Source organism: Myotis myotis, unplaced genomic scaffold (assembly GCF_014108235.1).
Source record: "Myotis myotis isolate mMyoMyo1 unplaced genomic scaffold, mMyoMyo1.p scaffold_m19_p_12, whole genome shotgun sequence".
NCBI classification, from domain to species: Eukaryota; Metazoa; Chordata; class Mammalia; order Chiroptera; family Vespertilionidae; genus Myotis; species Myotis myotis.
Genome location: NW_023416316.1, coordinates 10,079,337 through 10,103,195, shown reverse-complemented (window position 1 = coordinate 10,103,195; position 23,859 = coordinate 10,079,337). Strand labels below are relative to the sequence as shown.

Here is a 23,859-nt window from a genome sequence, read left to right as displayed (position 1 = left end):
GAGAACCTGATGTGTAGTTGTGAGAAAATCGGTTGCCCCGTTTGACTTCAAATTTTATCCTCTTACCAATATTTATCAGGTGCCTACCATGTGCCAGGCGCCATTCTGCGTCCCAGATATTAAATAGGAAGAAGGCATGGTGTAGTTCCTCTGTCTGAAAAATGAGTGGGCTGAACTAGAAGATAACCAGAGAACCTTCCAGCCCTGACATTCTGGGAATGGATGAGTCACTCCTTGGTTAAACACTCACAAGCAGTTTCCTTGCCATGCCATCTCATTCCTTTTAGCAGCTTTCCAAGGGGCAAGCCAATCCCTCAGAAGGACCAGCCCCAGAAGTGGAATATGATGATGGCTTCCCCTACTGTCTACTGTCTTGTATCTGGATCCAAATTCCCTTTAGCCACAACAGCCTCTGGGATCCTACTTATTCTCCAGACTTGGCAAATGTTTCGGAGGCAGTTGCCAGGAAGGGAGAGAGATGAGCCCTCATGTACTAGGGTGGACCCAAAACTCCACAAATCTGAGCGACCACTGCAAAGGAACTGGAAAGGGAAGAAAGATGCCAAGAAATGTGCCAGCCTGACCCATTATTTGTCAAAATGCAATGATCCTGCCAATAGCTCTTTGGTCATTCCTAGAAGGTCCTTCCTTTGGCTTCCTGCAAGAACACAATGGGGGAGGGAGCCTTAGGGTTTCCCTTCACAGGGAAGCTCTGTAGCCTCTGAGCTCACATGGTATGGTAGAGCGTGCTGTGGAAGCCGTTTGCTGGTGCTCCCCATTCCTCCTTCCCACGGATGTCAGGGAGCTCACCCCCCAAACCTAAATCTGAGCAAGCCATGCCCCTGCTTATCTGTTTATATAGTGGTCATCAAGTGTAGTTGGGTGGTTGGATGGATAGATGGGTGGATGGGTAAATACTAGTCATTCAGACATGTTGCTAAGATTCCTGACTAACGTAGCCTAGTTCTTCAAATTTCAGAATTTACATCCTCAGCTTCATCATTGAAAATATAAAACCATACATATAGGTTTTATACATACATATGTATGGTTTTAAAACCATACATATAGGTTATATTTTTATACAGTCATAGGAAGTTTAAAAGCACACTAAATATTCAGAGATAGGAAAATGATTAAATAACTTAAGGTTAATTTGCTCAATGAAATGGTAAGTAGTTATTCCAAAAATATTTATAAAGATGATGAAATTTCATGGAAAATGTAAACTATAATGTTAAGTGAAAAAGGCATATTCCAAGCTGAATCTACAGCCAACTGAAGTCATATTCAAAACTGAATTTATAGCCAGCATTTCAATGTTCAAATAACCTTAACATGACAAGATATTACTGGAAGTAATTTCCAGGTGGTGGAACACAGGATGATCCCCTATTTTTATTCCTTCTGGTTTTCTGAATTTTCTATATATTCTGAATGTGGACTAGCAATAATAACACTTATACAAATAAACTTATAGGAAACAAATGAGGACTGAAGAGAGAGAGACTTGCTCAGCACCACTATGGAGGGGGCAGAGTTCCGTTACAGTGACCACAGTCCATGCAGAGCAGCTCTGCGTCACATGAATGCCTCTGATGACAATGAGATTACAAATGTCCTGGGATGGAATCAGGTACCACAATCAGGTACCACACTGACTTAAATGGCCAATGAGCCTTTCTTTCTGTTTCTTCATTTTTTTTCTGGATCATATTTATATAGTCACCTACACTTCGTTGAGTTTTTGGCACATCCTACGTTTCCAATAAATACTTCGATGATGAATAAACCATCATATACCCGACAGCAATGTGCCTTGTTTTCACAGAGCTCCATGAAGTATATTCCTTCATATTCAACCATTGATTCACATGTTCATTAATTGTTTAACCTATACATTCAATGGATGTCATTGAACAGCATCTGATGGCTAGTGCTGTACAAGTCCTAGACACTGGCCACCGAAGGATCAGGATATTAGATGTAATGTTCCCATTTTACAGATTAGGAAACTAAGGTTCATGAGTACAACGTAATCATCCTAAGGCCATAGCTTGGAAAGCCACAGAGTTTTTGTGGCCTTTACCAAAATCAGGCAGTGTCCTATTCATCCAGGGAGTGTATATGTGTGTTTCTTACCTTTGGCATTTATTTGATTTTCATATATCTGTGTCTACAGATACACACACACACACACACACACACACACACACACACACTGAAATCATAGAAATATAGGACACTAATGCTGAAAGAGATCCTCTTTCATATCTGGGTACCTTGAGAGTCAGTGCTTAAGCTCCAAGTCTAAGCTGTCCAATATGGCAGCCACCAGCTACATGTGGCTATTTACATTTAAACAAATTAAAATTTAACAAATTTAGAAACCCAGTTCCTCTATCCCACGTGCCATCGCATTTCAAGTGCTCCATAGTCACAGTTGGCTAATGGCTACCATATCAACAGGGCAGGTTATAGAGTATTTCCATTACTATATAAAGTCCTATTTGGACAGTGATTCACTCAGGCATTCACTGTACATAATGGAGTAACTTCTCTCTTGTGCATCTAGAATGGTACTAGCCATGCAACATCCTTGGGAGATTTGAGAAAATGGTCACTCAAGTGATTGTCTCTGTTCTGGGATTTGGGAGAAGAATGCTGGTGAGAAAGGCTAGTACCCTTCGGCTTCAAGATTGGAACACAGGCTGAGGAAGAGGGCATGGATAAGATCTCAAAGCCTTCAGACCCCGATCTCCTGGTTCCCAGTTCAGTGCTTTCCTAATACGCCACAGCCAATTGTTCAGATAACTGAAACCAGCCAGTCAACACATGTTTGCAAGACAGATAGAAATAAAGAAGTTAGGAAAGCTGGGGGGTGGCCTTGAATTATTTATTCAGTTGCCCATGTGTGAGGACACAGGCTGTGGGAGGATCTGAACATGTTGTTTTAAGGAAAGCACTTGTATTCTCTGAGACCACAGATGTGAGGAACAGCAGGAGGACATGAGGATGGCCAGGGGCGAGAGGTTGGCATTGATGGATGTAGTGGAAAACACCAGAGATGGTGCAGGGAAAGAACATTTCAAGTACCTAAGCAGCTCTGAAAAACTTCGTACAATATGAGAGCTGCTATTTGTTGAACATAGAATGTGTGTGCTGGGCATATCACAGAGGTCATCTTGTTGACATTCCTCCAAAATGCCAGGTGAAGAGGGCATGATTAGCACCTTTTTATGGAAAATCAGAGGGCCAGAGAGAATCTGAGAGGTGCGATCGCTTGACCAAGGGCCCACAGACACGAGTGGTAAGGCTGGGATGGAACACACACAACCTGACATCAAAGACTGTGTATTTCAAACTAAGCCAATTTTTGGAATATAAACTGTGTGTATGAGAAAGTGACATACATAGTTCCATTTCTTTACAACAATTTATTGAACTGTGGACTGACTTCCTTCAGCCATAGACTATGATCTACGTAGCTGTTAACCCTAATTAGACATGTTTCTAAAATGTCAGTTTTAATTTAACATATGATAACTCCGTTATGAAATCTTAGACTGAACAGAATAGCTATTGTATGAGCCTCGAGTACCAACTGACTATTGGTTATTAAAAACATATTGATTGAAGCGGAGGGCACTGTGAAATAGAGCCATATCTCATTACACAACAATTAACCCTCCAATAGGTTTCCAACAATCAGATGGTATTTATTTAATGGACAATAACTGCTTTATGAAATACAAATTGAATACATACACAGGAAGCTTCATTTACAAAACTTCCATTTTTAAGTGGAAGTGAGGCCAAGGCTGGACCAAAAGCCTGATACTTCTCATTGCCACAGAAAAAATAAATAAATCCATGGGCTGCTGGAAAGCCTGCTCTGAAGTGTCACATGAGGTTTCCCAAACCCAGCACTGAGCTCCCAGTGAGGGTGGCGGGGGGAGGGGAGGGGTTTCTGAAGAGGATAGGGGGTGCCTTTACTCCCCCATGGTCACATCCCCCCGCTGCCAAATGAAGGGTCTAGATTCAGGGACTGATGGCAGGATGGAAAATTAGAGCCCCAATTTAATGTGGTGCCATGATCTAATATATTTTTTATATACATACACACACAATGCACACACACACACACACACACACACCCCTACCTCCTTTATAATTTTGGCTTTGTAAGGATTTAATTAACACACATGGGAGTGTGAGACCAGGCACTGTCAAATGGGAGCTGGACTCCAACTTCTACCACCTTCTATGGGCTTCTGGTCAAATCTCCCAGCTTCTTTGAGCTCCAGTTCCCTTCTTGCCTGGCAGATAGGGAAGATGATCTCTCTTTTACAGAGTGGCTGGGAAGATAGAATGAGACACTGTATACAAAGAATTCAGTACAGAATCCGACACAGAATAAGCACTGGATAGGTCACCACAACCACAGAGTAATAGGAATTAATGATTAGCTGGTTATTGTTTCCCACATCATCCAGGGTATCATCATAATTGGCTAAACATCCCCAAGATCATCTAGGGGGCGGGGGTGAGCTGTGATATACTAATCTGTCCTAAATTATAGCTAAGTTCCAAAACAGATGTCAACATGTGAACATCGTAGCCTGTTTTCATGACCCTCTAAAATCCGGGCCCCTGAAGCCAGAGGTTCTCAGTGGGTCTCAATGCTGAAAGGCACTCCGAGAGAGGGTCTCCACCTCAGGCAGTGAGGCCTCATGAGACGCACTTTTCAGGGGAGCAGAATACGGCTCAGGGAGGGAGAGTGACTTGCCCAAGGCCACACAGCTAGAAAATGAAAGACAGGAGCAGCACGAGGTATTCTGTGCCTCAGCTTATCATTCCTGGTCTCCCAACAATTCTACCCTTTCATTCTACAAAGAAACACTGCTCACAGTCTAAGATTGCATACTAGGTAGAGATATATGCACGTGTCTATCTACATTATACATATGCATGTGTATTCACACATAATGTATGAATATACACATAAACTTATACACACCTTCACATATAACATGTCTACAAAGGTGTTTGCCAATTTCAAGTCCTGAGCTCTTGGAGATGAGGCCAGCACCTCTATCCCAGAGGCGATTCTAATGAAGGTTTCAGGTTTTTAATGCTAAAATAAAGCTAAACATTCACTCCATTCATGTAAAATATGTTTTATTATTTATTAATTTATATTAGCCATCATTCATTTATTCCTTGACCCTCAAATGTATTATGTGCCTCTATGGACCAGTCACTGTGTTAGGTGCCGGGGCACCCATGGACCGAAGGCAAAGACAAAGAACACAGCCAAAGCTCCCTCCCAGTTTCGCTTCCCTTCCAAGTTTCCCTCTTCTTGGCAGGAGAGAGCAAGCGGAATCAACACTTCATGGGCCATGCTCACCTTTCAAAGAAGTGGCCATCGATGGGTGGAAACCACTCCAGCGTCACGGAGTCAGTCGTGTGGCCCACAATCTGGGGAGCCAGGGCGACCGGCGCCGGCTTCTTGGAGGGCTGCCAGCCCTGGTACACCAGGTCCAGGTAGCAGTGCATTCTGGCGACTTGATTGGGCGTGAAGGAGTCGGTGCAGTCGTCGTCTGCAAGGGGCAAAGGGTGAGATAAGAACTTGGCTGCACAGGCGGGCATGCAGAAGGATGATGTCTCCTGGAGGCCTGAGAGCCAGCACCCCAGCCCTTGCCAACTCAGAGCCGGCCTCTTCCAGCACTCAAGAGTTAATGGTCTGTGAACAAATTAGTGTAGTCATCACTTCTGGAGACAGGTGAGGGGGAACAGGAGGAATGGGAGGGTGGACAGGACTGAAAAAGCACATCTGAGACGGACAGGGAACAGCCGAGAGGTCATGGCTAAGGACAAGGGCAGGACAAGCTGCTTTCCCTGAGCCCCAAATGCACTGATCTGTATGTCACACATTCCCTTATCTGCTCCCTCCCTCACCATTTATTCACTGTCTTCATTCATTCATTCATTCATTTACTTGTTTGTTTACTCATTCACTTGTTCCTTTATGCACTCACTTGTGCCTTCACTCTTTCCTTCACATGCATTGATCCACTCATTCATTCATTGTGCTATTCACTGATGGAGTGAGAGTCCTTCAAGCAAACCTTCTGAGCATCTATTACATATTCTCTGCTCTGTGCCAAGGGCCACAGAAAGGTGAAACGTGGAACACCCCTGCCCTGGAGGAGCTACCCATCTAGTGCTAAAGTGAAGGTCAGTTAGTTGTACGAGTCAAGGTTGTTATGAGGCTGCTAAAGTCTGTGAAGCCATGTGACCACCAATGAACACAAGGAGGCAGCATGTTGGGAAAGGAGAGTGAGACAGGGAGGCTTCTGAAGGAGAAGGTACTTGAGGTCAATCAGACTGCATGGCTAAGGCTGGGGAAGAAATTGGAGGGACTGCAGGGGACAGACCTGCAAGACCACAGAGTCACGGTGTGCATGCTGGGAACATGAGGACAATGACAGCTTCTGCACAGTACTGACATGGGGACACTTATCATGTATGAGCCAAGCAAAGTGCACTGAGCTCTCCCATTATTTTTTGGAATAAACACTACGATATTCTCCATTTTACAGAGAGGGGATTGAGACTGAGAGGAATCAAGCAACGATTTCAAGATCGCAGAGCTTGAGACAAGTCTGGGATTTGAACCCAGGCAATCTCGACTCCAAGGCCAGGCTTCTAATCAATATGAAAACTTCTTTCTGAGCATAAGTGATACTTTGTGTGGGGAAAGCATCCTGCAGGTGCTTGATAAATGGGAGCTGAGCCTGAGGGGGCTGGAATACAATCCCTTAAATGTCTTTTGATGCAATGACCTTCAATCTTCTTCTCCCTTCTCTAAGATGTGGACTGCAGGCGGTGACCCGAGACTCAGCCCCCAAGGAAGAAGCTTGCCTCCCGTCTCTTCCTTCAACAGCTTTATTCAGCTGCCCTATGGGCAGGGCCAGGCACTGTTTTGGCTTGGTTTCCAAAAACACCACTTCCCAGAGGTGTCCGCCTGGTCAGGGTTTCCGCAGCTGGGCCCCAGACGGAGGAGCACGGGCTCGCCAGATCTTAAAATAAACCCACCGCTGGGAATCCTGCAGCATAAGCTCACTTCTCTTATCAAACAAACAGAAAATAAGTTTGGGCAGGTGCTGGGTAGTTGGACGTGACCTTGAGAATCCAGCTTGGGGAAAGGGCAGGGGTGCACGGAGGGTATCCACAGAAGCTGCCTCTGATCTCCTTAGTAATTTGTGACAGTCTCCTTTTCAGCCCCTGGGGAAGTCTTTCACAACCTGAAGGAAGCAGAAGAGCCTGATGTCCCTTAGCAAGTTCTGTAAAAGCATGACTAGCGCAAATCTCTCTCACGTCCTGATTTCTCCTTGGAAACCAAACATTCTATGGCTCCCTACAACCTGGAGAACAGAGTTCAAACATCTCAGTCTGAGAAGGGCCAGATCATCGGGTACAATTTTCTTTGTTACTAAGAGCTTTGCCAATCATCCTGGAAGCCGTGGGAAAGCCACTGGATAAGCTAGAGGCAGGAGAAGGGCACAAGGGCTAAGGCAGTATATCTGCATAGTTATATTAATGCATGTGGGATCTGGAGTCAAATAGGCAAGTCATTCATGCCCTCAGTGCCTCAGTTCCCCATCTGTAAAGTGGGTGGTTAAGTGCTGATCTCAGAACATAGCTAAGGCTAAGGGTTAAGGGGAGTAGAGCACCAAGAAGCATGACAAATGCTTAGTACATGCTCACTGCCACATGACTGGGTGCCTCTGTGTGTGTGTGTGTGTGTGTGTATGTGTGCATGCATGCACGTGCATACATGTGTTAGAAAACTTGGAGAAGGAAATAAACAGAATGTAAAATAGTCCTCCTCTTTGATCTAGCAATATCACATTTAGGAATTCAATAGGTATATATTCATGAACATATATGGGGAAATATATATAAAGGACTTTTTAAAGCGTTATTTAGCATAGTAAAAATATTAGAAATAGCACATCTCTCTATTAATAAGGAAACAGCTGTGTAACTTACGCCTGAGCATAGAACAGAATACAAATCAATCATTTCCAAATAAAGGAAGTAACTTTAAATCTCGGATCCTGATGTATAAACGAGGGCTATTTAAATCAGTCCCACCCCATGGAGTTGTGCACATCCTTGAGCAGAATCACACAAAGCATTAGTCAAGATGAATGGAGGAGAAATGCAGTTTTTCTCTATACACCTCTGATTTGTTTCTTGTAACCCCAAAGAAGAATATTTACCTTTTATAACATAAAAATTAGTCATTTCCATGTCTGTCAGCAAAAAGAGAATTTGAAAAATAGAACCTGGTAGGGAAACTGAAATGCCTTTGCAATTTAAAGTTGAAGTCAGAAAAGAAAGTCTGTTTTGGGTGCATAACTTAGAGATGGAGCTGCTATCAGAATCCTGGGTGAGGCACCAAAGGGTTCTGTTTATCACAAATGCTCTGTCTCAATTCGCTCATGTCTAGCTTCCCACCACCACGTGCCTCTCCGCCTGATATCTGTAGCCACTTTACCCTGGTCTCAGGACCAACCGGCACATCTTGTTCTTCTGTCCCCACCATGTCCCCTAGTGGAAAGGAATTTGGGGCTGGCATTCTGCTGGGAGCCTGCACCAGTCCCATGATGTTGATGGAGTGCCCTGGGTTTGCTAAGGAACTTGGTTTCCATCTGTGGCGGGGAGCCACTGAGCACGGAGGTGCAGGGCCTGGGCGCAGCTCCTCCACTTCCTGCGGAAAGGTGGGCAAATGCTGATCCCTGTTAGCCTCATTTTCACCCACTGGATAATAGGGAATAATAAGGGCACCTTCCCCCTAAAGCTGAGGAAGGCATTTAGCAAGCTGACCCAGGTCTAGTGCATGGATAACTGAGTTGCCTTTTGTAAAAGTCCCTCCCTGTGTGTTGTTTTTAACAATAATGATAATGACAGTAATAATAATAAAGGAATATGAAAGTTACAGACATTCACTGCAGAACATTTGTCATATGGTAAAAAAAGAGTTACAAAGAAATAAATGTCACCCTAAACTCATTACCTAGAGATAACAGAATTAATATTTAGTATACAGGTATATGTATGGGTGTATGGATATGAATATGTAAATTTCTCAGCACAAACATATACACACATGCACACACACACCTTACTCTATACATAAGACTCTGTGACTGTGTGACTGTTTTCACATTAAATAACTCATAAATGACCCACTAATTGTCATGGACTGAGCACTAGCTATGATACGAAGCCTGTCACCTATATGACGACACCTATCACGCAAGGTGTGATTATTCTCCATGGTCTCCATGAATCAACCGAGGCTCGGAGAGGAGAAGTAACTTGCTTGGCTCAAAGGCTGGTGCATGGAGGATCCTAGTCCGGCCCCATGCCCCGAACTTCACCCTCTGAACCACTCGGCCCGCCACTCTCCTAGTGGCCGCATAGTGTGCATCCTGCAGATGCCTTGTGATTTATTTTAGCAATCCATTCCCTTCGGACTTGTACGCTGTTTCTCATTTTTCACACATATAAGCATTTTTCTTCTACACCTGGCAGATAGTAAATGCCTAATTAATATTCGGAGAATGAACCTTGCTAAGACCATTCTTCTGATTAAATCTTTAAACACAGCAACTGATTTATTTCCTCAGGATATATTCTTTAGATATGGGCGGCTGGGCAAAGCATATGGCACATTAAGGGCCCTGACACGGAGGAAGATGGGGACAAGAAGCGGCTCCCATAGGTTGGAGAAGGCTGGTTACCACACTCTGGGAGCGGGGTGGGGGGGTGGGGGTGGGGGCTGGATCTTGGTGGGCCCCTAGGCCTGTTATCTTCAGGAAGGAGGGTCCAGGCTGCTGCCCTCCTATCTGCCCAGGGCAATATGACCTTACTCTCCTTTTGCTCAACTAGGTTCTCCCCGTCACCTGCCTGGTGCCAGCTTGATCTGAGCAACTGGGACCCTCTCAGCCTCACCTAGTATCAGAAACAGCCAGATAATTACTGATTGCTAACCTTCCAGTGAGAAAAGCTTGTCTTGGTTTTGCTGTGTGACTCCAGGCCAGCTACTGACGCTCCCTAAACCACACTCTCTGCATCTGTAAAATGGGTGCAATAATAACAGCCCTGACCTCATCGGGTCATTTGGAAAGTTCTGTGAGAGAAACCTATGAAGTGTTTCACACAGTGTCTGGCCTGTCATAGACACTCAATCATCAGTGAAGACCTGTGCCGATCAATACGGTAGCCTGGCATGGTTATGTCAACTGAAATGAACCACAATTACTTAAGACTGAGAATTCAGTTCCTCGGTCTCACTAATGGCTAGCATCCTGGGCAGCACAGACACGGAACACGTCCTTCTCTGCAGAGCATTCTGCAGATGGCGCTGCCCTAGACTCTTCACCCTGCTAGTGACCAGGCCTGAGGAAGAAGCACCGGGAAGGCAGGACTCCAAGAAGTTGACCCCAAGGGGCTCCACCCTCTCGCCTGGACTGCAAGGGCCCTCAGCACCGCTCTCCTGCTCTCCAGGCCCTGAGAACCCGATCCTGCTCTGTATTTTGAACTTCATCCAGCTGCTTTTGTCACCTCATCTATCAGAGATCCTAAGGAAAACAAACATTTCAAAGCTCGTGGTTGCCTTGAATATGCTTTTGCGGGTGTAAGTTTGTTATCGTAGCTCAGTGAATTAGTTCTGCTGTTAATGGGTCACTGAGCTGAGGGGTTCCTTTAGAAAAACAACAGTAAATCAATCACCCTTTAGATCTGTACAAAGGGGAACAAAAAGAGATTTAGTTTATGGGGGTCTGATAGCTAGTGGCAGCTCCTAGGCTCCTAAGAAGCCGGCAAACTTCCAAACTCATGTTATTGTTTATTTTCCATGTGCGTTGTGCTGGCTGAGGAAAGGTGCCGCAGAAATGGACCGTAAGCAGGGCTGTGTGAGGGGACAGGGCACTGGATGTGGGATGTCCTGGGAGTGGAACCCAGTGGGAATCTGCTTTTGAGGAAATACCCAGCACTCTGGTCTTTTCAGAGAACGAAACCTAAAGACTCTTTATGGTGCCCAGGTGGGGACTATCTCTTAGAGCAGTGGTTCTCAATCTTCTGGCTCTTTAAATACAGTTCCTCATGTTGTGACCCAACCATAAAGTTATTTTTGTTGCTACTTCATAACTGTAATGTTGCTACTCTTATGAATCGTAATGTAAATATCTGATATGCAGGATGGTCTTAGGCGACCCCTGTGAAAGGGTCGTTCGATCACCAAAGGGGTCGCACCCACAGGTTGAGAACCACTGTCTTAGCGAGACCTCAGGTTTGGACTGTATGAACCTGAGACCCCCAGAGGTCATCAGCCCAAATGGGAAAATAGGAAGACCCCTGGGGATCATCTAACTCATTGCGTGTTAATAGCAGAGTCATTGTTCTACATGCAATCCAAAGCATAACGCCAACAGAAATGAAACACACTTGGAGGTCTTCCCTGGTTCAAGTGGAAATAGAGGCCTAGAGCCCCACCCAGGGCAGTCCCTGACGCCTCTCTGTGGAGCAGGGTGGAAAACCACCCAGGTTTCTCAGTTTCCCTCTCTCCCATCATCTGGGTCTCTGGTGAAGAGTGGCACCATTATAGAAGGGAAGAAGTGCGTGCAGTCAGATGTATGACCTGGGGCACATAACTTCAGTGCATCCCAGAACTGTCATCTGTAAAATGTGAATAGTTCCTACCCCTTAGATTTTTGGTGAGAATGAAATAAGATGGCATCTACTCTAAAGTCCTTTATGGACAATAACCTTTTCTATAAGTAGAAATACTGTTATTGATAAGGATCAATTTTATAGGCCTATTATATGAGGATTTATTCACTTCCTTGTGTCCATGGCTCCCTCCCTCCCTTTCTTCCTAACAAGCATTTATTAAGCATGCAGGCCCTGTTCTGGGTGCTAGGAATACAGTGATGCATTAGAGACAATCTGTGCCTTCACAGAATTCCCTTGTTCTAGTAGGAAAAGAGGCCCTAAGTTGAATATTATAATAGAATTTGTGTAATTTTGTAGCTCTTGCCTTACATAGGGCTGTTGCTTAAAGGGGCCAGCAGTGAGGGCTGTTATACTCTGAGGAAAGGATGCCTTGTTCTAATTTGCTAAAGATGTTACAAGAGCTAGAGGTGGTCTTCACAGGTGCTAAAAGGAAGTGCGGGCATCCTAGAACCCAAGGAATAAATCCGTAATACTGTTACTAAAGGGTTTTGATAGGACATGTGTGCTTAGAAAAAGGACGTATTGATCTCATGTAATCATTATGTAATTACAAAACTAAAAGCATTCCTTTTTTTTTGGTAATAAAATAGTAAAGGAGGGTGTGAGAGTTTTATGGTGTTTTTTTTGTTTTTTTGTTTTGTTTTGTTTTGTTTTAAGGTTCAAAAACCACGAGCTGAGAAAAATATAGCTGAAAAAGGGACCTTAGAGACAGAGTCTAAAGAACCCATTTTCTGGAGAAAAGAGAGGAGATGGGATGGGCTGAAAGGCACCAGGTGAGTGAGTGGCAGAGCCAGGCTTTTACTCAGGTGTCCTGAGTACCAGCCCGCGGGCTTTCCAACGTGCGTCTTCCTGAGGGGCTTTCAGATGCAGCATCACCCATGGACACTTGAGGTTCTCAAGGTCATAGAGTTAGTGAAGGCAGACTGAGCACTGAAATCAAGGGGTCTGACCTTGAGAGTTTCATTTAAGTAGAAGCACATATAATACTTATAAGCCCGGGAGTGAAATACTTTCTAAGGAAGAAGTTGCAGTAGAAATGTTCACCAGAAGGAGTATTATCCGGATGTCCTGGGATGAGGAATTGTCGGGAAGATGTGTTAGCAGCGGTAAGCAGCTTGCTCAAAGATGCGCTGAGTCAGGACTGGAGCCCCTATCTGCTGCCCAGCCCCAGGCATCCCGCCCAGAGTGGGGCCCTACCTGCATAGCTCATGAAGTTGTTGTAAGGAGTGTCGAAGAAGCTGTGAAAGCCACAGGTGTCGTTTCCTGGCCCTGGGTCACCACAGAACTTGTATTTTGGGGCTGGGTTGGTGTCACTGCAGAGGTCTCCGGTCTCAAAGGAGGGCTCGGTCTCCATGCAGGGGTCACTGCAAGACTGTATTTCTGAGATGCCTCGAAAGATGTGATAGAGGCCCAGGCTGTGCCCGATCTCGTGGATCATGGTGTGGGTGTGCCCAGGAATGCCATAGACAGATGGGTTCAGGACGATGCCACCTGCAAGGGGAAAACCAGAGCATGAGGCAAGCTGGACACTTTGCTTCCTGACTTAGGAATCCCCCAATCAATGGGGTGCTGCCCAAAGTACCCACGGGCTTTTCCACCCTATGCCTCCAACTGCCCTGGGCGCTGTTGTGACTTGTAATATGAATCACTGATTTAGTAGAAAGGAGTCTCAAAAGTCATGTTTGCAATCCCTTCATTTTCCAGATGGAAACACCAATGCCTACAGAAGTGAGGCAACTTACCCACAGTTATCTCCAACTACTTAAAAGAGACTGCATGATTCAAATTCAAGACTTCTGATTTCTGGGCTGGTAAATATTTCTGCTGCAACTTCTCCCTTAGGAAGTAAGTCACACCCAGGTTGATAAGTATTCTACGAGCTTCTGCTTAAATGAAGCCCTCAAGGTGAGACCTCTTGGTTTCAGGGCTCATTCTGCCTGCACTAACTCTGTGACCTTGAGCAAGTCAATAACATCTCTGAGTCCCAATCCTTTCTCTCTCTCATCTCTGTGAGTGAATGTTCGTGAAGGCGAGCACTGTGTTGCACTTGTCATTATAACAGTGACCATAAAGCCAATATTTCTTGAGCATTATGATGTCTCCTTAGGCCAGCTGCTGAGTGTTTCTTGTGTCTAATCACAGTCATTCCCAGCCAGATGAGGCAGGCACTGATTCCCAGAGAAGTGAAGCGACTGACCCATGGTCAGGAGCTAGTCAGTGTGGAGCTGACATCTGAACCATGATCCCTGGACTCCAAAGTGAGGGCTCTTTATCTGAGTTCTACAGTGGATGCCTACCTCAGGAACCAAAATATGGCATCTCCTTAAATGTGTGTTAATATTTTCTGAATGCTGACCCCACAAAAGAAGTTTTGCCAAGTCTAATCACACGTAAGCAGCTAGTATAGCATCTGACATAACAATGAGTCCCTTAGTCACTGTCTAACTCAGTGATGGCGAACCTATGGCACGCATGTCAGAGGTGACACACGAGCTCATTTTTTTGGTTGATTTTTCTTTGTTAAATGGCATTTAAATATATAAAATAAATGTCAAAAATATAAGTCTTTGTTTTACTATGGTTGCAAGTATCAAAAAATTTCTATATGTGACACGGCACTAGAGTTAAGTTAGGGTTTTTCAAAATGCTGACATGCCGAGCTCAAAAGGTTCGCCATCACTGGTCTAACTACTTGTTACTCAAAGTGTGGTTCACCTAGAAGGTGATTAAAAATGCACAATCTCAGGCCCCTCCCAAACCTACAGCTGCAGAATCTGAATTTGAACAAGAGCCCCAGGTGACTGACCTGCATAGTCTATTTCAGTAATGGCGAACCTATGACATGCGTGTCAGAGGTGACACACGAACTCATTTTTTTGGTTGATTTTTCTTTGTTAAATGGCATTTAAATATATAAAATAAATATCAAAAATATAAGTCTTTGTTTTACTATGGTTGCAAATATCAAAACATTTCTATATGTGATACGGCACCAGAGTTAAGTTAGGGTTTTTCAAATTGCTGACACGCCGAGCTCAAAAGGTTCACCATCACTGGTCTAGTTTGAGGAATAATAGTCCACACCGTGTGCCTTAGAAGACAGCATTGCTTTGCTTGGCGAGACAAATGAAAGGTCTCATAGAATCAATGGGCAGCATCCTTCTATGTTCATTTCAGGCACTGGAGAAACCCATGCAGGCTAGCAGAAAGATACGTAAACTTTATCTGAGTGTGTCTAAGGGAAGGTTAAAATTCAGGTCTGAGCTTCCTCTAAGTAGTAACTTTAAGTGCAGAGCATCATCTTATGCAAGAACGGTGAGAGGGCAGAGCCTTGATCTGTCCTGGCAGGCCTGGTGCTGGCGAGCAGGAGATTTATCTCAGATTCAACTGCCGGGAGGGCGAGCTTGCTCAGTCATGGGGCTGGTGGGGTCTATTAATTCTGAACTGCTCAGGGACTTCTTCAAACCCAAAGATAAAGATGTATGAGAGGACTGTGGTGATGGGGGTGTGTGCATGTGTGTATGTGAGAAGGGACAGGCAAAGGCAGGGAGGAAGAGAAACTGAGACAGGAAATCTCTCTCAATTATTTTATGTCTATTTTATGTCGATCATAATACAAAACATAATCCCCTTCCCACCCAAGACTTTTTCTAGGGATCATGGTGTAACTAGCAGGAGTGTGTGTGTGTGTGTGTGTGTGTGTGTGTGTGTGTGTGTATAATTTCTAATAAATGGGGTTTGATTGGGGCTACTTCAGAGAACTTGCTTATGATCAATCTCTCTCAAAACAGGGAGGTGGCAGCCTGAAGGACAGCTGGAGTTAGCCTGACATGGGTTGCAATCCTCCATTTGCTTCATATTGGCTGTATGATCTTGGGAAAGTGACCTTGACTCTCTGGGGAGTTCTAAAAGAAACAGCCACAATAGTGTCAATGACTCCGTCTCTCCAGGAACTTGGACACTGAGGTAATGGGAAGAGGACCCCACAGGTATTTTTCAAGGATAAGGATAGGATTGCAGACTTACTCTCCAGGTGGGCTCTGCTTGTTCTACCTCATTCCCGCCAGCGCACCCCTTTGCACAGAGCGATAGCACAGGACCCGAGTCCTGTTTCATTGCTTCTCTTAAAAGGTGAAATAGCTGGAGCCTGACATCATCCTGAAATACTATAACATGCTATGGATTTATAGCCTTCTGTACTCCTGGTCCTGAGCCAGTCTCTGAAATTCGTGGAATATCAGGAGTACTTTTCTCTAACTTTAGAAGTCTGCTGTTCAACCCTTTAAAGACTGCTCATGGCCTTGTTCGTTGCTTTTCCAATAGCACAAAATTTCAGCACTGAGAAGGGTCCTTGGAGGCCACCATCTAGCCTAACCTGTTCATTTAAAATCTGAAGAAACTGAGATCTGGGAAAAGCAAGAGACCTGCCTAAGGCCATACTACTGAATCTGTTCCCTGCTGAGAACAACTATGGATTTTGGCTCTGGACCAGCACGATTCCCAGACATCATACGAAGCATGTGGTATAAGCTGATTGTGCCCAAGTTTGCCGAAGTTCCAATCTCTCTTCTGCCCAATACCTCTCTGTCTGTCTGTGAATCCACCTGCCCATCTACCCATCACCGACCTCAGGGTTTCTCAACACTATTGCATTTGGGACTAGATAATTCCTTTCTGTGGCTTTTGCAGGAGAGTTAGCAGCATCACTGGCCTCTACCCACTAGATGCTACTGGCGTAGCATCCCCCCATTTTAACAACCAAAAATATCTCTAGACATTGCCAAGTGTCTCCTAGGAAATAAAATCCACCCCTCCCCAGTTGAGAATCACTAATATTTATTTTTTATCTATTTCTATTTACATCATCATACACACACACACACACACACACACACACACAGTGCTTTCATTCTCTTAAAAACAACTGGAAAATGAGAGCTGTCTAGAGCAAACTAAGTCTAGAGTTTAATTCAGCACAACGTCATTATTTGAAGTTACAGAGTCCTTCATCTCCAAGATAGCGTAGATGCAGCTACTGGACTGTGGGTCTACCCCTGGGAGACCAGGCAGCCTGAGGAAACATCCAGCACAGTCACTCTGCTGAGACTGGGCATTTTCTGATGAAGACACTCACTGAGTCATCACTACTCACTGGTGGAAATAATGGGAACATTCCACCAAAGGGAAATGGTTAAAGACACTGCAGTGCCCTCATTCAATGGAGTGTCATGTGGCCATTACAAATGGCGTCTTTAGAGAGATGGAAATAACCCAGAAAGATGCGTGTGATGTTAAATGAGAAAAAATGGGGTGGGAAGTAATTACGAAGATTGCTGCAACATGGAAAAATGTAGATAGCATAACATTCTGTGAAAAAAAAAAGAACACAAAATTGCATTTATGCTATGATTTCAAATATGTACAAGTTAAAAATGCATGTCTGTGTATATCTGTGAACTGGAAGAGAGCATGGGAAAAAATTTTACAAAATCGAATAACTCCAATGTTTGCTCACAGTGCGTGGTTCAGAAACCATTGTCATTTCTGACTTTGGTATTGATATGCATAAACATATATCTTGTTTATGGACATGCATAATTTGAATGTAAGAAGAGTTCCTGGTGTTGGTGGGTGGAACATGAAGGAACAAGGAGTTCTTACAAACTCGCTTTCTCTTGCCTCTCTGGTGGCTTTCAAGCCAACCCATGTTTGGCTGTGCCAGCACAATGTGGTTACAAGGCTGAGGAGATATTTGCATGAACGAAGAGGCAGAGAGGCAGGGGACACTGAAAGCAATCGATGAGCGGAGTTAATAAATCTGAATTCAAAACATGGCTCTGCCACTGACGTGTGTGACCTTGGATAAGCTCCCACTCCCTCTCTAAATCTCAGTTTCCTCACTGGGAAACAGGGTGAATACTGTTGTATCATTTTCTTCAGAGCATTTCTTAGTGGTTGACAAGAGATAAGGAATGCTCAAGAGTTTTGTAAATTTAAAAAGTAAAAAGTAAATCGTTCACCATTCCCATACCACCACCACCATCAGGATCGCCATCACCACTAGTAAATGTAGTCCTGTGCTAATCCAACTCCCTCCTAGAGACGTTTCTAATTCTCACCTAAGGGCATTAGGGCCTCCTTGTCCCATGGCCAAGTGGCTACTCCTGCCAATTCCTCCTCCGAGGAGTTTGCAAAGAAGATATTGAGGTGTGTAGTTCCATCCAGTCTAAGAATGTTCTTCAGTTCATTAACATCCAAGTACGCTCTGTAATAGAAAAAGAACCTTGGCTGTCATCACCATTCAAAAACGTGACTCTTCGCATAACAGGTACTGCTCATTCAGTAGAGCAACTATGTGTCAGGCACTTTGCTAAGCACTTTATAGACATCACCTCATTGACTTCTTTCAGTACATATTGTAAGGTAACTGATATGGCCCCATTTTATAGATAAGAAAATTATATCCCTAAGCGTGTAAGGCTTGATGAGGTTGCTCAGCTTACAAATAGCAGAGTTCAGTTCAGAACTGAAATTTATCTAAGGTCCACATCTGTGTCCCTAAGGACTCAGCTATACTGACTAGTGACAGGACCACACAATGTGAGTACGTTCAGATCAAGAACACAGACCATGGAAGAGCGAACATATTTTCTAGTCTTGGCTTCTTTCTCTTTCCTCATTCACTATGGACCTTGGACCATTCATTTGGTGTATACGGAGCTGTGCTAGGAAGCCTTCTTTGCATTTCTATACCAACCTTGCCAGGAGGCACTGTTACTTGGTTTTCAAGATAAGCAACATGTGGCCCAATGTTATTAAACAGGTTGTCCAAAGCTGCAGAACTGGGTTTCAGGGTCAATTCTGTCTAGCTTGGAAAACCATACTCCTTTGACTGGGGCATCGTGCTGTCTCCTGTATCACACGATTCTGCATTCTGCAAGCCTCTATGTCTTTGCCTGTACAATAGACTATAGAAGGATATTGTATTTGAGGTCGCTGCTTAGCCTGACATATCTGGAAAGTGGATTAACTCCCCTTAATTCCCCATAGTATAACTGTCAACTCTTTAATACTTGGGACAAACACATGTTGGAGAGAGAAAGAAATGGTCTTTGGAGAGAAACTGGCACATCCGAGGTGCTCAGTATTAAGATGTCTTCCCTTGCAGAGGAAGACTCTCCCATCAAGACAGAAAGGCTAAAGCAGGGGATCAGTCACAGGAACATTATTTACACTCATCCCAGAACAGAGAGAGGCATCCTGCTCTCTGCTCACAGTGCCTCTTCCAGCTCCTATGTTATATTTGTCGTCTTATATTTTAGGGATCCTGTGAGCAGCTGATAATCACTTCTTGAGGAAGGCTGGAAATGAATCCAGTGATTCATTGATAAATAAATGAATAAAAACATAAATAAGCAAGCAGGCAGGCAGCTTGATGTAGTAGGCGAGATAAAGTCCAGGAATAATGATATTTGATGTTTGTTGGCCTGATTTTACATGGATTATCTCCTTTCATCGACTTATTTATACCGAGGTGGGCAGCATTATCCCCGTTTTCCAGAGGAGAAGATAGAGGTTTAAAGAACCTTCATATCTTGCTAAGGTCACACAGTCAGTTAAAAGTGTTTTCCTTTTTCACAATGTTGTCTCTCCTAGGGGGTTGGCACAGGGCCTGACATGTAGAGCACATAATGATGGTTCCCTTGTCATGGAAGGGCCTTTCAATATGAGAGTAAAGTCCAAGCTCCCAGTATGGCCTGCAAGAACCCGTCTCCACTTCTGGCCTCATCTCTCTCCGTCCCCTCTCTTGAATCCCCCACTGTGCACTGGCATCACCCACCATGAAGCATCAGCCCCAGTGCCTTTACTCATGCCATTCCCTCTAACAGGGACTCTGATGAACAAATCCAAAGTCCATTCTGGGACCTTTCCTCCAGGAAGACCTCCCTGATTTCCACATCACCCCCACCCCCTTCTTTACCATCTTTGTACTCATCCACCTCCTATCTGTAGGTACTCTAACACCATTCCAAATAATCACTACCCCTGTCTATATCTGCCACTCTTTGTGGCTCCCTGGAGGGCAGGGGATGCACCTTACTCATCTCTGGTTACTGAGTCCTCAGCACAGGACTTGACACCTGAGAAGCACTCAGTACATATGGTTGGATTTGAATTCACAGTGGGAAAGAAAACAGCCAAAATATTTAGGTCACAGTCTGTTTCGGCACTTCCTTGCTATGAGACCCCCGTTTCCATATCAATACACTGGATGCTTCACAGAGCTTTTCTGTGGGTCATGACCTTACACCTCTACTCCGATGGGAATAAGAGATGTCGAGACCTCGAGTGCCCTCCTGTCTACCCACATCATCAAGAGTTCATAAAACCAAAAACTCATGTAACCATAATCTTTACAGCTTTTCAAATAACTGGTTAACTTGAATTGTAGACACAGGTAGGGCCAGGAGAGGTTGCATCTACATGGGCCTGAACATGGTTGAGGTGACCAATTTCAAAGACAACCACACAAGTTCAGATATTGACGCAAAGCCTTGCTATTGTGCCCTTTTCCTCCCAAGGTCCCATCCTCAGCTTCTTGGCCTGGAAACCTCATACGGAGTTCAAAACAGGCTGTTCTGTGATCAAAGAAGGAAAACCAACACTTATTAAGCACTTGCTGTATGCCAGCTCCACATGCTGTTCCATCTCTGTGCACATGTGATGCCACAGAGTGGGCAAGATGGCTCCGTCCCAAGCCAGAGCCCTGGCTATGAATCCAGCTCTTCCACTTGACATTTGGGTCAATTATCTTAACTGAGCAATTTATTTGACTCCCTGCACACCAGTTCCTTTATTCACAAAACACAAAAACAATAATAGTACCTATCTCATAAAGTTGTTCAGAGGATTTGGGACATTAAAAAGAAAGTGTAAAGGGCTTAGAATACCTGGCATGTAGAAGTAAGTGTTTAGCTATTCCCATTATTTACCCCCATCTTATAGATGAAGTAACATGGGGTTGGAGATCACAGAGTGACAAGGCCAAGGGCAACTCTAGATGTGGCCAACACTTCCCACAGCCTCGCCCTCACTTCCAAGGGTACTGCGGGGCACGGTGGAGAGGGAAACAGTGTGTGGGAGGAGAATGAAAACACAGAGAAGCTGAGGTTTTCTTGGCTCAGCCCTTTCCACATTATTTATTATTTTATAATTGATTTGTCCACTTCCATCAAGTGTTCTCTCTGGCAGAGAACACAAATGTTATTAGAGAAAGTCACCTCTTCGCCCCATGGCTCTAGGCTGAGAAAGCTTCAGAGAGAGAGGGGGGATAGAAGGTAGGGCCAGGGGAGACATTTTAATTGGTTGTTTATTCAGTTGTAATTGCAGAAGCAATCTTTTTAGGGGGTGGCATTCATTCTGGCCCAAGGCAGAGATGTGGGATGTTGGAGTTATTCCCTTGCTTGTCTGTGGGTTTTCTTTTTTTCATACTTTGAGAAGCCTCTGTTTCCCAAAAGAGAAAGAACCTACAGTAGCCATCCTGGCTCCTAGCCTCACTAGCCTCTCTTCTCTCCATCTCTTTTGGGAGGACACACCCAAAGGAAAAGAGCTCTGGGGCTGAAAGTCTTCCTCTACTTGCTAAGGTCTTCCCACCAATTCATAGCCTTGCTGGGTGTCTCCCAAAAGCATCAGGGAAAAATCTTGGGGACAGGAGTTCATGTGGGTATCTACCTGCTTCCTCTCATCTCTTTAAGATACTGTGTATTCCTTTCAGTCAATGGGTGGAGGAGAAATCACAGAAGGTCAAATTGAGCAGGACCACGAGAGTCTACAGGGACTGAGGATGAGAAAAGGACAAGGACCTGCTCAAGGCCACATACCTTTCCATGTTGCCACTGTGGGAAGGTTGGCCCTGAGTGTATAAGATAAATTGGTAATTTTTTTTAAATCATCATTAACCCAGAAAAAAATCAATCCAAATACAAAAACTCTGTGTGTTTGTTAATTTATAAGGCAATACTATTCAAGTCGGATGGCCAGAGCTATGTCCATGGCTGCTTTACCTCTCTGAGTCTCAGCGCCCAGGGATGCAGTAGCATTAGAGAAGGCATCTCAGCACAGTCCTGGCTGGCACTCCCCTCCAAGTCCTAGTCTCCCATTTTCTGCTCCTGGGCAACACCTGAACTGACAGTCGGCCTCTGGGTGGCTCCCTCACTCTCAGCTTTCAGTGTCTCATCCCCACCATCCAACCTTTTTCTTCCTCCCACACCCTCCCACTCAAGTTCTCATTATTTCCTCACCTGAGAACCTCTGGTTTTCCCCAATTATGCCCATTCCCTGAGCATGTCCACCATTTACCCTCCTCTGCCCCACAATCTCTTTTCCTGAGTCTCAGCTTTCCAAAACCCAAGCCTCCACGCTAAGTTCAGCGTACAGGTGATGTGTTCCATGGACCCATTAAGGACCACACACCTGTAACATGGAATAATGCTGTCCACCTAACAGGGTTGTCTGAAGGACTAGAGCAGGGGTGGGCAAACTTTTTGACTCGAGGGCCACAATGGGTTCTTAAACTGGACCGGAGGGCCGGAACAAAAGCATGGATGGAGTGTTTGTGTGAACTAATATAAATTCAAAGTAAACATCATTACATAAAAGGGTACGGTCTTTTTTTTTTTAGTTTTATTCATTTCAAACGGGCCGGATCCGGCCCACGGGCCGTAGTTTGTCCACGGCTGGACTAGAGGCACAGCGGAGGAAGTTCCTCGCACAGGGCCTGGCCCATAGAAGGCAGTCATTAGTTAACCTTGGCTATTTTCATTGCATCGTTATTATTATTCCAATGATAATTATTAGCAACACCAAAATCATCATCATCATCTCTAGCTGCAAAAGATGCCCCCCTTCTCAGAGCCTCCCTCCCCCCCTCCCCCCACTTTGGATTCTGGTTTTTCTATTATCAACCTCCTTTGTGTTATCTTCACAGTGTGAGCACCTGTCTTCCCCATCAGGCTGTGAGCATCAAGCAGGTGGAGCCAAATCTTTATCCCCTCTGTGTTTCCTAAACTTTCCCTTCCAAAGAGACAGAGAGAGTGTGCTACCAATGATTGGCAGTTATTGAGCACCTCTCTTAAATTGCATAATCTCAAAACAGGAGGAGAGGCCCAAGGCTCAGGAAAATGCACCAACTTGCCCAAGGGTCACAGAAGGGTCTGAGGACAAGCCTCTATTCGCTAGGCTGGGTGACAGCACCAATGGGTGAAGTCATCCTTTCCTGGCGGGGGGTGGGGTGGGGACACAGGTCCCTGCAGGAGAGCATGGCTTGGGAAGTTGGGCATGGGAGGGACTGCGGCCTCCTGCAGAACCTGCGTTGCCTGAACTCCGGGCCTGTTGCTGCCACACTCTGAGGCCCAGTCTGTAGCGAAGGCTCACCATCTGCTCTTTGAGCACGTGAGTTAGCTCAGTGCTTTTCAAATCCCAGTCTGAAGAAGGCTGAACCCACATGAACCAGATGCACGTCTAAAGGAAAAATGTTTCCGAGTCAAATGGGTTTAGGACATGCTCTGTTAAACAAGGCTAAATACATATATTTCTTAATTGGAAGAATTTGCAGAGCCTTTAATATGCAAAATGAAGAGTCGGTCAGATAGTGTATGAGGTGTTCCCAAACATATTGGACCATAATCCCTTCCCCCACCCCACCCCTGCCTTTACCCCACACCCAAATAACAGCATAACCAAGACAGTTTAGGAAGTGTTGAGCTAAACTGGAAAGTCCCTCCTAACTTGGATCCTCCCCCTGAGCCTCTCAAGAGATGTGCCTCCTTTCTTCCCACACAGCTGTGCACCTGAACCTCACTGGGAAGGTTGCAGGTCCCCTGGAATGTCGGTTTCAAGGGGCCCAGCCCACAGTGCCAAGGCACCCAGACTGTACCCCTCTGCCAGAGCTGCATTTCAAAGCCATGAGAGCATTTCTGGAGGGAGATCAAAGCTCTCTCAACTCAACTGTCATTAGAATATTTTCTTTATGCATCTCATTCACTGGTG

General features: G+C 44.9%; 1 protein-coding gene across 1 annotated transcript in view; it reads right to left on the bottom strand.

Annotated features, from left to right (window-relative positions):
* The window catches only part of PAPPA (pappalysin 1), a 220,002-nt gene that overhangs the window by 147,963 nt on the left and 48,180 nt on the right, over positions 1–23,859 (bottom strand). Inside the window, exons 3-5 of the mRNA XM_036329823.1 lie at positions 17,931–18,076; positions 13,009–13,302; positions 5,411–5,603 (exon numbers count right to left, since the gene is read on the bottom strand). Coding sequence (XP_036185716.1) covers positions 5,411–5,603; positions 13,009–13,302; positions 17,931–18,076 — 633 coding nt within the window. The remainder of the gene's footprint in view (positions 1–5,410; positions 5,604–13,008; positions 13,303–17,930; positions 18,077–23,859) is intronic.